Raw genomic sequence first — 13,845 nt, forward strand, 5'->3', positions numbered from 1 at the left:
CCTCCTCAAAAATCAGCACAGAGCTGTGCTTGATAGTGGAGCTTCCACCCAGCTTCTGCCTGCAGAAAGGCCATTACTTCCTAACTGTTCTTGCAAAAGCTAGACTCCTACTTCAGTCTTTAGGAAAAAAAAAAACAACCAAAAAACCACAAAAAAACCAAAAAAAAAAAAACCCAAAAAAACAAACCAAAAAAACCAACCACCACAAAACTTTTAAACACATTTGACAGCAACGGCCATCTCTGAACAGCAGTTCCCCATCAAGCTGCAGCACTCGGGGAGCTGGCTGAGGCTCCCGGCTCACTCCTGCGTTCAGAGGTTTTGCTAAACAGCAGCGTTTTGTTTCCAACCCACAAGAGCCCATAGAGACATGCCAGCTTAGAGGCAGCGCTAAAAATCTTTCAAGAAGGGATCTGACATTTTCTTTTGTTCTCATTTCTATAGGTTTTTCTCCTTTGAGAAGGTTATTTGAAGTATCTGGTGCTGACATTTAGTGAAATGTGAAATATGAATCGGAATAGCTGTTCATAGGTAGTGACGCAGCACGGGACGGGGTGTCCCACTGGAGGGGCACTGGTCAGAACACACATAATTGTTCAAATGCTCCCACAGTTTCCATCTTTGTGTTTTTCTCTCTCCCACACACAAATTAACCCACAAGCACCAATACAGGGGCACTACATTTTGCTACAGAGGTTTTTCTAATCCAGTGCTCCAGCATAAACTAGAGACATCTCTTCCATCTTGCTCAAGCAAAACAGAGTTTTATGACCAAAAGGATGCTTATACATGCAACTCTTTTCTGTCACAATCACAAAAATTCCCCCAAATTCCCTGTGTGTAATTATCTCACTGAAAAAAACTACCTGACAAATCTGCCTCTACAAAAAAAGCTGATCAGAAGCTGAAAGTCAGACCAAGACACCAATAAACTGCCCTTATTCAGTTATGTATGAAAGGACTCACTGCAAGGGAACGTATTTTATAGCACCAATATTCTTGGATGAAAGTTGCATTTAATGCCATTATATTTATTTACTTACATTTTCGTCTACAAAAACCTCCACACAAGATGCCAAAACGCTCACCACTACAGAGCTCCCCCTTCCCACTGCTGATGCAATGGATGCTCTGCAGGTCCATTAGCATTCAGAACCCCACACGACCACAACTTCTAGGCACACAAGTGCCTGCTGAGCAAATCAATATAAATCCTACGGCCTGATTTCCCCAAGTGCTGATTTCCCAAAGAATAACCAAAGTCAAAAAGAGAAACCGGATCTCAGCCTTCCTGCAAAATCAGCAACAATTGAAAGCTTCAATCAAAGCTTTCGTTAACTTAAGATCACTTTGACTGTATTTTTATCACTTAAACCAGAAACGCCTGCATTATCATAACATTTTTAAAGGTAGAAAGAACCACCAGTGTCTTCCACAGAGGAAAAAAAATAACAAGTGTTTACCTCCTCGTAAACATGTGACAGCATCTGAATGTCTATCCAGAAACCATTAAATATGATCAAATCTTTTAATGTCTGCTAACACTGCTTCAGTTGCATGCCTGTGTATTCATGTTTACAAAAGCAGTCAGCAAGTCGGTGAAAAATAAAGCAAGCAAAACTCCTGCAGAAAACCCTTTTGCGGCGAGCAGAACTGAGCCTGCTGCGCCGAGCAAGCCACATCCCATTCCTCTGCAAGTGTTTACGCCGTTGTATCCTATAAAAGATAACGGATGCCTCCCAGCCACATTCCTTACATGAAACTATTTGCCAAAATACCCTGAAACTTTACAGTAAGAATCTGTACACACTGGAACTACCCTCCCAGTCCCTCAGTACACTTCCTTAAGCTCCCCTGTGACAGGAAAAAAAAAAAAAAAAGTTGAACTCCAAGGACATGGACATGCCACTGCATCCCGAACGCCTCAGCACTTCCACTTCAGCAGTCACCAGAGACTTTGGGCCAGCCTTAGGGTTTATTTATAAGCTCTCAGTAGCCCTCACTGCTTTGGTTAAGGGTCAGGCTTTCCCACCTTCCTCTTCTTTTATTTGCAAAATTGTTCAGGCTTATTTTGGGAAACGCCTGTGTTCCACCCAGCTGGCACCCAACCAGGGATGTGATACAAATCCTCAGGGGCAGAACCTCGACTTCTCCAAGAAAAATTAGATATATTTTACACGTTACAGTCACTTTGCACATGTGCGGTAAAACAACATCTACCAAAAGTGCCAGGTTTGTGGCACAAGGATAATACTCCCAAGAGCATCAGACTTTCTACACAAAGACAAGTTTCTTGCAAGAAATCTCAGAAGTGTGATGCTAATACACATACCATTGCATACACACAAAAAAAACCCAAAACAAAACACCCTTCTGGGTGTGTTTTAAAACACTGACCATTTACAACAACTTGTGGTATTTCCCAAAAGAAAACACTGAGAAAAGATCAGTGCCTTACATATTTTAAGGTGTCTGAACAGCAAAGCATAGGATGCAGAGGTAGCAGCGACACACTGGTGTGCACCACATCCCACCTCTGAGCACAGAGACCAACAAACCTTTTGAAAGACACGTGGAGGGTTCCCAGAGTAGGGAACCCCTTCTTCCAGGCTTTTTCCCTCTCTGCCAACCCATGAATCTCACGCGGGCCCTAGAGGTCCTCACCGGTCAGGGACTGGTCCGCTCCCAGCACATTCCATTCTTCCGGCAACTTCAGGTGTCGAAATGCCAAAGCCACTTTCTCATCCAAAAAGTCCACATCGGCAGCAGGTGGTCTTGACCGGTCCAAGAATCGGGTGAAATTTAGTGCCTGCTGGTTGCCAGCACAGCTGGCCAGAAACTGGGCGGCATCGTAGGCTTCATCCTGGACAAACTGGAAACTCTCTTCTGCCACAATCAGAACAGGATGACCTTCTCTAGAGGCACAAAGTGCCACCTTCACTGTCTCACAGCAGTCATGGCCTGCAAAAAAAAAAAAAAAAAAACAAAAACAAAAACAAAAACAAGGGAAACGGTAAAGAGAACAATCAGATGGGCTGAAGAAACACAACTGAGCAACTCCTTTGACACACATAGTCTTCACTTGAAATCAGGTAAGAACAAGCTATTGAGGGTCACAACTCTAAATTACACATTCTTGGGAATTTATACTTATTACTAGAGATAAGTATTTCTTATAGACTTTAAAAGGAAAAGATGTATAAGTCTTCTCCGCTTGGCACAATATAAACCAAGAAATATAAGCCACTCTTATCTTGCCAGATTATTTTTGATCAGCAACAAATAAACTCAAGAGCATTAAGTAACTCAAGTGAAGACTTTGCTCATGTACCAACAGAAATTACAGTCCAAACAGTCAGATTATACAAACTTTTATTTTCCAGCTCCACAGGACTCCAGCAACTCACCAGAAAGCAGTACCCAAGTGCTGCAAAACTATATACTTCAAACGCTGTCACAGCACTTAGCTCGTACAGAAAACACGGCGATTTCACCTAAAACAAAGACCCAAAAAGCAGCAATGGCTCTGCCCAGGCATGCCCTGTGCGTGCCCTTGGATCTCAGCTCGCTGCTGCACCTGCCCTTTGCATTTGGGTTCACATAACAAAACTAAAATTAACCTGCTTCTGCTAAATAAAAACATGGAAATGACCATTTCCCCATATTTACAAAACAGAAAGGATGGAAGTTTCATAACTTAAGTTTCTTTCTTTATTTAGGGCAGGGGAAGCAAGAGAAAGGATGCCCTGGCATGGCAGCAATTTCATTAACTCAGAAACCACTGAAAAAAAACCCAAAACCCACAACACCTTTTTTGCAATTTTAAAAGGAAAAATATACTATGTGTCCAACACGATCAGCACTTGTAATTGTCAGACATGCCCCTTCAATAATAAGGTTTGTGTTTCAAGTTCACCGTGCGGCACAGTTTCTTGTTCCAGTCTCGGACTGACGTCATGGCTGTTTTTGCCAGAACAGCATGGACCCTGCACTAATTACTGGAAAAGCTTCTTTTTGCCCATGACCTCAGTATACTACTACATTCATGAAACCCTGCTTAATTAAATACAAAATGACGATTTATTTTTAAAGGCTTGAAAATTCAATTTAAGCCCCTATTTATGGTCAGTGGGAAAGTTTCCTTCTTGTGTCGGGGCCCTTTGCTGTTGATTTCCCTGACAAAAGGAAAAATATGTCCCTAATCTTCACGGTCTTTCAGCCAACCTTCCAAATCTGTTCTGAAGCTTTTGGCATCTATACAGGTTTCGTCTGCTGAAAGAGGTGATCCTGAAGTTAATTGAAAGGTCAAAACTGCTATTAGGACATGGTGGGTAGCACCAAAATTGTCAGAGACGAGGCTGCATGGCTTCCTAAGGAGAGCAAGCGCAGCTGGAAAGGTATCAAAGACAAGTAGAGAAGGGGAGGAAAACACTCATGGATGTCACTGCAACAGCTCAATACAACCAGGAGGCTCTAAAGCTGAAAGGGGAGAAAACTTTTCTCCGTCCAGCACCAGGCATCTACTAGCAAGAGGATGATGTGAAAGCTGAAGTAATAGATGCACTAGGATTGATGTTATAAAACAGAATAAAGGTAGGAAGACCTACTTCTACTGTTCTTGCAAACATTGCACGTGCATTCTAATACATTACCAGTCAATAGGACAGGCAGGGCCAGAGATTTCAGAAGCCCAGATGAAACCCATTCACAAATTCCACCCATCCTCACAGTAGAAGCCTCAAATATTCAAGGGAGAAGCAGAGGAACAGGACGACTTGGGGGGAAATTGCCTTCAATGCAGGTCAGAACTGTACATCCCTCCCCCTGCACCTTCTTGCTTTGCTCATCGTCCTAAGGACATCAGAACAAGGAGTTGGTAAGGCTCATTAATTTTGTTTAAAAGCTCCACAAAAGCAGAGAGTTATCTGCAGCCTGCTGAGAAAACCATGCTGCCCTGCAGGAGCTGACTCAAGTGCTGTGAACTGGATCTCCCTCCCCATGCAAAGCTGTGGAACTTTGCTAGAATTCAGAGTTAAAAGAAATAAAATAAAAGACTCCTTGATAGCATGAGAAAAGCTAAACCTTTGATTATTTTTTGTAAAATATTTTCCCTTTATTCCCATAAGAATCCCATCTGCAGAATAACCTGGCACACAGCTACTCTGCCAGACAGCCAGCTGACTTTCAGGATTGCAGTGGAAGGCAAACGTGGTCCGTGAGCAGTTACAGAGAAACACTTCAGGGCAGTCACTTCCTTCTCATGAAGCCAAACAACTCTTCCATGGGACAGCAAAAGCTTCTCCATCATGCAACAAAAGGAACCTCAGTCAAGACATGTGGTCTCCTTAAACTGGTATATCCTGGATGTACACAAAGTTCCCTTGGATGGAGCCTGTGTGAAACACCAACCCCAAAATTAAGCAAAGATACAGCAGTGTTTGATGCAACACAATGGGAGGTGACAAAAAAGCCATGTCTTGACCTGCGGCCAGCTATGGTTCTCTTCAAACTCCCTCAGATATCTAATGTAGCCTTGCAAGGAAGGTGACAGAGCTGACGATCCATTTTCATGTAGCGAGGTCAGATGAGCATCCTGCTAAACCCTGGGGAATGTTCTTCGAAAGGGCAGCTGCTCACAACGCTTTGATGTTCTCTACATCTGAGATGTTGTCAGACTGGGGGGGGTAAGAGTCTGGGACAGGTTCGGACTTTTGGCAAACAGTTCAAACAAAAGAGAAGACAGTAAGTAGCAAGCACGGCCAATACTAAAAAGATTGCTCAAGAGGTCTCTGCCCCTCTGCTTTGAAACCACTACAGGAACGATGTAAGCAAACATGTCCTCAGTACATGAACCTTCTGAAGGAACTGTCAGTGGGGCAACACTTTGCTTCACATCAAAGACCATTGCTTCCTTCACCTAGACTCATCTCTGAACTCCAATGGCCCCTTTTTCCCAGAGCATTATCAAAAGTGAGCTAAGCTTTCTGGCACTCTCAGGAGATAAGTGGTTATCATCTGTAAAACAAGCCCAAAGCTGTTTTTATGAGGTTAAGTAACTTGCCCAAGATCACAAAGAGCTCCGGGCAATGCCAGAACAGATGCTATTGCTCTCAATCATCTCTTTTCTGCTCCAGCTGGTAGACAGCAGGGCTTTCTCCTAACATGGGTTAAGCACCAAGTCGTGCACTTTGCAAGCACCAAGGCATCTGACTCTCGACTGCTCTAACACCCTCATACACCTTCCCCAGAAGTGGAACAAAAACCTCCCGACTCATCAAAAAGGCAAAAAAAAAAAAATGCTGGGTGTGTCAGGAAGAGAGATGAGCCTATTTATAAAGGTTTGCATTCTGGTAGGCTGAAAACACATGTAACCAAATAAATCACGCAAGAGTGCACCCATAGAAGGGAAGAGAAATCTCCAGGCTTTACAACGTAAACAGGTTTGTGATGCTGCCCGGCACCCCTCCCAACTGCCTTCAGACTGCTCCAGAAATCAGGCCTTTTGGCCCAAATAGCAATCAAAAAGCAAGTGATAAGATACTGAACATCACCACACTGGTACCATCCAGCAGTATCCTAGTTCCAATTTTAACTCTTCTGATGAACACAACAGTGTTTCTACCTTGCTGACAACTCAGACTGCACAGAATAACTTTTTCATGTGTGTAGCTAGACTTCTTTATATGGTGGGGGGTTTTTTGGGTTTTTTTTGTTTTGGGGTTTTTTTGCCACAGTATGAAACTAGGTCATTTATGTGCTGGCCTAACTGTGAGAGAAGTCAAATAATCCATCTCTTAATTCTTCCTGCATTGCATTTTACCCCATTCCTCCTTCTGCTCCTCAGTTACTTTGGAAACAATTCACTACTTGGAGCTGTTTTGAGAAGTGCCAACGTACTGCAGGAAAAACACAGAAATTAAAAAGCTATTTCACAGTCTATGCAGAAATGGGTACAGAGACTCCTTCTGTTGTGATAAAGTGAATTCCTCATCTTCACATAAAACCACACTTTAAAAATTATTTAAAATGAGACAAGAACTCTTCAACTAGAGAATTCCTTACTGGGTCACTTACTGAAACTTGCTTTGGGCAATACACAAGAAGAAAAAAATTAAGAACCAGGGGTTCTGGTCTCTCTGTACTTATCCCCGAAAAAGATGAGATACATCAGTATGATAGCACTGCCTCCTCTACATGATAATGATACAAAACAACGAGCAAGAAAAGGTGGAGATTTCTGAGCTGGAAGCAATGAACAGACAAGCCAATGGATGGCCCTAGACCTGGCCATCTAAGTGGTACCTGTGTCTTTGGTCTGCGGTATGGTTAAAAGGGAGGCAGCAAAACTCTTGTTAAACAAGGCGTACATGGAGACAAAACACCCCTAAACAGAGCTTTACCAAAACATGATTTAATTTCCTGGTCCTCTAAAAGTGGAAATCCTGTCCAAACCTCCTATTTTCAGAATTCACATTGGAGCTATCAAACAATGGGCCCCCAGGCTGGGCAGCTATTTAAAGCCCTGCTGGAAGCACATGTTTGGGTTTGCCTGGTAGGTGACTAAGGACTCCGGTGCTAATTGCATCCTCTGAGTTACCATGGTGGGGCTGGGTCGAAAGAGGTCTTACAAAGAGACTTAAGCAGGACAGGAAAGCCAGACAACAAATGTGGTGAATCTCATGGAGTCTCCTGGAATTGCATCCAAGAGATATTGCCATCTGGTGGCTCATGGACAGGGAAGCCGAGGGATCTCCTGAAGCCATCTGAAAATTGGTTCTTTTTTGCTTCAGAAATCCCAAATTCTGGTTCTGAAAATCAGAGCTCATAGTTGAAGCGTGTGTGTGATTTACGGAGTTATTGTATTCACTCTTGCAACACAGGAAACCTTATGAAATACATAGGCACAGTACCAGCAATAGACAGGAGCCTTTGTTTTTCCTTTTAAACTCTCAACTATTAATATGGAGAGTGTAGAAAGATTTTTTTCAAGGCCTTTTAGACTGCAGATGTCCTAAAAATCTATAGAAGTGTAAGACCCCACACATTACATCATAAATAATTTCAATACAGATTCAATCACTTTTTCCTGTGACTGATGTCATCTAGAACTGGCATCACTTCCTTTTAATTACACTGCCTAGAGCAATTAAGTACACCAAAGAGGAGAGACTGCAAAAAGTCTTCTTGGCTACACTGTTTTATTCTATTTTTGGGGTTTTTTTGTTTCATAATTAAGAGTATTTTCAAACCCACAACTGGTACTGCCAAGTGGTCATTTGTTATGCAACTTGTTTACCCTTTTGGTCTACCAGTACAAAGATTGTAATTCATGAAATATAGCTTTTTCTATGAAAAGTTGTTTCCTAGGGGAAAACACAGTCTGGTAGAAAAGAATAAAGCATGAACATATGTAAAGGATTTCAGAGTAAAATAAAAGATTGAAAGGAAGATGTTTCCAAGCTAACTGAAATTAAATTTGGTCTGTTCTTTTAGCTAGCAAAAAGAAAGTAGAAAAAAAAAAACATCTGAGAATTACAGGAATTAAGAAACAAGTTAAAGACTGAACCTGCTTCCCCACCTTAGCTTAAGCACGGAGAGAGCGCCCTGGGAGTCAAGGCATTTGGAATAAACAGGAGTGTTTCAGCCTTGCGGAAACTGCTGGCAACCAGCTACCAGCACACAGTCTCTCAGGCCCTTTTTCTGCCTCTAATTTTGTTCCTCCTCCCCTTTGAAACCCATACAAGAATCCAGCACCTTCTGAGATCAACCAAGGAGAAAAAAAGCGACGTAGGTATTACAGAGCAAAGGCTCAGAGTGCTATCACACATCGCAACAGCACACACATTGGCAATTATTTCTCACTAAATTACCTTACTGATTGTTTCAGTGACTAGGCTTAGAGACAGGATACCTCTTACCCTTCACTTGCTTGATTAGGAGCTGCTGCAGCTCTGGACTTAAAAGTACAAGACTGTTTCTCCCAATTTTCCTCCACTGAGCTCCTGTGCATTTCCCAGATACTACACTCCAGTCTCTGAATGCAAAGCAAAATTTGTGCCCAATAATGCAGCCATTATTATCACGGCACACAACTTACACTAGATGCATCACACAAATACTCAAGTTCCCAGTACACCAGCTTGCCCTGTGAGCTTTTTTCTTGCAACAGAGTTTTCCCCAAATCTGCCCGATAGCCTCCGGATGCCAAGATGCCTCCACTGCCCACAGCAGGCTGTGGTCAGGGCTTTTGACTCATGCGGACATGGATGAGGTCATTCCTTGTTTTGTTGGTTTGCTTGTCAGATCATGATCTGAGGCTTTTTATTATAAGGTGTTTATTTTTTTTTTCCCCAGCAGAGGAAAAGCTGCTCTAGCAGCAGAGGCAGGCGATGAAGCTGCTGTCTTGTAATGAAGTTTCACTTCCCTGCTTTAACACAGATTTCCTACACTACCATGTTCCATCTGCTTCATCATTCAATGTCTCAGCCACCCTCCCTATCCTACAGAGATGTTGGGAAGGAAAAACATATTAAAGACTATGACAGTCTCAGTTACTACAGTACTAAGGACTTGCTGAAAAGCTCAGTTTACGACCAAGACTTAATTAGAAGACAAGTGGTCACATCCATCGCCAACAGTAAAATTTCAGCATCAGCAACAATTTAGCCACAGCAGCAGAGCTGGTTATCATCTCTCTGCATCCTTCCCTGCTCGGACCTTTGGTATTTTCTTAAACTCCGGCAATCAAGCTTTTGCAACTAGTGAAATCCAAACTAGAGCAACACCCAGTGCCACAGCATCTCTGCCTGCCGCACAGGTGGACCTTCATGCAGGACGTGTCCAATGAGACAGTGTTTGAAACTGTCCTGCAGAACTACAGAGTGCCTCTGGTACCAAGGAAAACTTCTTCAGTTATGGAGAATTTGAACCAGATCATTTAGAATAAAAGCATTTAACAGTGACAGAAAAGCAACTTTTGGTTGGTTTGGTTTGGTTTTGGTACCTTTTCACCAAGGCAAACAGAAGCTTAGTTGGATGATGTAACCTGGTTCATCCTTAGGCTGGCAAAAGAGCTACTGGAAGCACACAGAGCATCATCTGCTGCCTAATTCTTTTAACTCACTAGCTTATTTTGATAATTCAAGTTATGACAGATCAGCTCAGATGAGAATCTTTTTCTTACAAGGGGAAATTATTTCTCTTGAATTCATAATACAGTCAGTAGCGGGGCAGGATAACAACCCCATCCCATCCTTCAGAGCAAGTACAAAAATACACGTATTTTGTCCTTTGAGTGACTGCTGAATCTAGGCTTAGCTCCATCTTCAGGTAAAAAAAGCTGCTCCCATACATCTACAATCAGAACTCCTTTCTTTTATTATGTACAGAATTAAAAGCTTAGATTTCAACAGCATTGCTAAGTATATATATTTAACGTTTAAGGCTGATGATAAAAACAGCATAAGAGGCAGATTACTCTAGGAATTATATAAAAATGCAGCAGTCATTTGACTCTGCAATGGTAAGGTTTTATTTAGGTAAAGTCTTTAAAGATATAGAGAACACACACCAGGAGAATTTAGGAAGTATTCTGACAGTTTATATTTCCATTCAATTTTCTTTAATTTCTCCTCTAAAACCACCTTATATTGCCGAGATATTTTTTAAATGTGATTGTCTTTTAAACCTTTGCTAAAACATTCTACTTAATTTTGGCAGCAGATGTAAGCAAACAATTTATCTGGTTTTACACCTCCATGCATCACCAAAAATACTGAAAAAGTAAAGCAAAAAAAAATTTTAAAACCTGTTTCTGTTTTCACATCAGCCTTAACTGAATTATGGTCACCCCAGCCCCTGATAGACTTAATCTGAAGTCCACTGTGGACCATATGAAACTCCGAGGACTCGGGATGAGGATGAGAGAAGAGCCTCCAGGCCCAGAAGGGAAGCAGAGGACATTCAGGGCAGGCTGGCTGAGGGGACTGGTATGCTCTTGAGTCATTCAGCCCTCCCTTCATCCACCTGAGATGTCCCCAAGGAGGGGCTGTACTCCCTGCAGTGTGCAACACCTCTCTCATTGCAGGGACAAACAAAAGATGTGCAAAGCTGGAAGTGAAGGACAAGATTTTGGCTCAAAGCTGTTTGCAAGTGTTTCCTTGCAGAGCACTTGCTAAGTGCCCGGTCCTGGATGTTTAAACAAGGGCTGGTCTCCCACACACCACCTCTTGTTCACAGCTAATCCTGCAGCGAGGTCAAATAACACCAGCTCTGAGTCACCACAGCTATCTCCAAGGCAACTGGCCGAATATACCATGTAAACACATGATTACAGATTCACTGTGAGTTCAGGGAGGAGGAGGAATAAGTCATGCTCTTACTGAAATCAGAGTGGTCAGTGCTGAAGCAACACTGGACAAATGCATCGGTGTCAGCGGAGGGTATGAAAAAATTGTTTTCTCCCATTCTGCTTCTCCCTAGCACCCCCTTCACCACTAATGTCTTTTTTTTTTTTTCTCCAGGTCATTTCTCTAAAATGATGTACAAGCACATAAGAGGGAGTTATCCAAATAGTTCCTTACACCTGAGATGTCACCTCTTCCTGCACACTGCAGCTCTGGACAATGCCATCTGTCAGGAATGGGACTACCTTTCTGAAAGATCTGCTAAATCTTTGCCTGATACAAGCTATATTTTGCGACAGCACCCACTGCTATGCAGCATCCCACACCACAAGATCACAACTCTAAAAAAGCATATTGGAACTAAAGGAACAACTGAGAGCAATTCCTTCCTTTCCCTTTGAATCAGCAGTCAGATTTCCCACTACCAGTGACAAACCGAGCCTCAGGAGCCCTCTCCAGTGACTCAGTTACATTTGGAGCTGGCAGGACAGGCAGAGCCCAGAGCATCATCTCAGGTACCGCCTGGCAGCCACCACACCAGCCGCATCCACGGCTGCTCTGGGGACATCAGGGCCAGGAGTGACAGGAAAGCATCGCTCCCACCTGGAAATCCCATGAAATACGCCAGTTCCCATGGGGGCTGAAGGGGAACACTGAAGCTTTTCAGTTCCTTTCTTGGTGACACAGCCACCGTCCCGAGGGGGAGATGAGATCATTGCAAGCTGGGCTGGCAGAGCCCCACGCCTGCCACACAAAAGCAGGGAAGGAGTCACCCCTTCTCCCACCTCTAGAGAAAATAAGCACTAATCTGATTGATTGCACAGGGCTTCAGTCATCAGTAACTGTAAAAAAGACTTCTCTTCCCAAGCTACTTGAATAACCCAAACAGCACAAAAAGAGAAGGAAATGAAAAAATACAGTGGCTAAAAGGTTCAGCTATTCATTCCCAGGAGGAAAAACTCCTTAGCCCAAATTTTACTTCATGTGTATCTCTCATAAAACAGTACTTAAGAGACAGATAAAAAGGCAAACTCAAGAAATACACTTTACCACTTAAGCTATAACTGTGTCTAGTGAAAATGTCAGGCGTTCTTCTCACACTAGTATAAATGTGCTGCATAGCAACAAGTCAGAATGAAAGGTTAATGGTAAAGACTGCAGCCTGGAACATACTTATTCCCACGGTCCTGAAGTCGCCGAAGGAAAATGCTGCGCCAATTTGTTTTGTTTTATTAATGGCACGAAGACTGAAAAAGCGTGGTGGGCTTCAATGTGAAAACCCACCCCATCTAACCCGCTGTGCTGGAGGGATGGCACCAAGCACCATATGTTGCCTGCAACTGCAAGAGTTTCAGAAACACTATGTTGGCTCTGATCTGCACAGCGGGATTTAGGGGAAAGGGGCTGTGTTTCACCAGGACTACAGTAATGAACCTCACTGAGTTAAGCAGATCCTAAGCATAGCTAGAACTTACCGGGCTGTACACCACTTGGACAAGAGCATCTCTAATCTTGTAAATGTGTCTTCCATTAACTTGCTCACATTTAAAAGCTTTTTACTATGCACAAAAACAATTGCGCATTTTCTGCAATAGATTCCCATAGATACACATTAAATAATTGCAATTTCAGAGTCATGTAATTGCAGTGAAATCAAGTGAGAGATTTTTAAAAGGCAAAAGCAGTCATCCAAGCCACACATTCTACTCTCCATGAATATGTAAATGAGAAAAAAGATGACCAATAAAACCAGCATTACATTTAAGTCCACTTGAATTAATCAAATTTCATAGACTGATATCCAAAGAAAGACAATTGTTTACCGGGAGAAATTGTCTCCAGACTCCCAGGATTAATCTTTCTTGTGCTTGTGCAGTGTTGGACAGTTGACCCAGTGAAGACTAAGTAAAAAACTACATCATCTTCAACTTTATCTTCCTCAGTCAGCTGCACTGTAATAACAGAGTCACCCTAGGGAAAAGAACAAAAAAAAAAAAAAAAAAAAGAAAAAAAAAGGTTAGGTTTACATTTGCAAGAATGGCATTATATAAAATAAAACTTCTCTGCCTCCAAGGCTACTGCTTCCCATTCACATACTCCTTTCACACGACTCAGGACTTGTCCTTATTTTCAGACACACAAGTCATCGTTAGCATGACTCTTGACATCATAGCCAGCCAACCAGCTAGAAAATACGCTGAGCACAGATCTGGGAAGGGATACGTAGAAATGTTAAGGGTATACTCAAAATAGCAACTTAATATGGTGAAATCACACCAAGTCTGACAAACATGAGCATATAGCCCACACAGAGTTTTTTTATACACACACATACGTATCCCCCACATATACACAGTTAAGACAACAGAACAGGGACAGAATCCTAAAACTGTCTTCATCTTCATAAACTCTATCAAACCAATTCTCCAGTTCTTGCCTG

The 13,845-nt window shown here is 42.5% G+C and overlaps 1 protein-coding gene across 1 annotated transcript in view; it reads right to left on the bottom strand.

Annotated features, from left to right (window-relative positions):
• Nucleotides 1–13,376, bottom strand: part of LOC104469373 (A-kinase anchor protein 13-like) — a gene marked incomplete at both ends in the record, with an annotated part of 114,841 nt that extends 101,465 nt beyond the window's left edge. The window contains 2 exons of the mRNA XM_010083848.1: nt 2,665–2,961; nt 13,229–13,376. Coding sequence (XP_010082150.1) covers nt 2,665–2,961; nt 13,229–13,376 — 445 coding nt within the window. The remainder of the gene's footprint in view (nt 1–2,664; nt 2,962–13,228) is intronic.
• Between the last annotated feature and the right edge of the window lie 469 nt (nt 13,377–13,845).

The sequence above is a fragment of the Pterocles gutturalis genome, unplaced genomic scaffold (genome assembly GCF_000699245.1).
Source record: "Pterocles gutturalis isolate BGI_N339 unplaced genomic scaffold, ASM69924v1 scaffold11720, whole genome shotgun sequence".
Taxonomy (NCBI): domain Eukaryota; kingdom Metazoa; phylum Chordata; class Aves; order Pterocliformes; family Pteroclidae; genus Pterocles; species Pterocles gutturalis.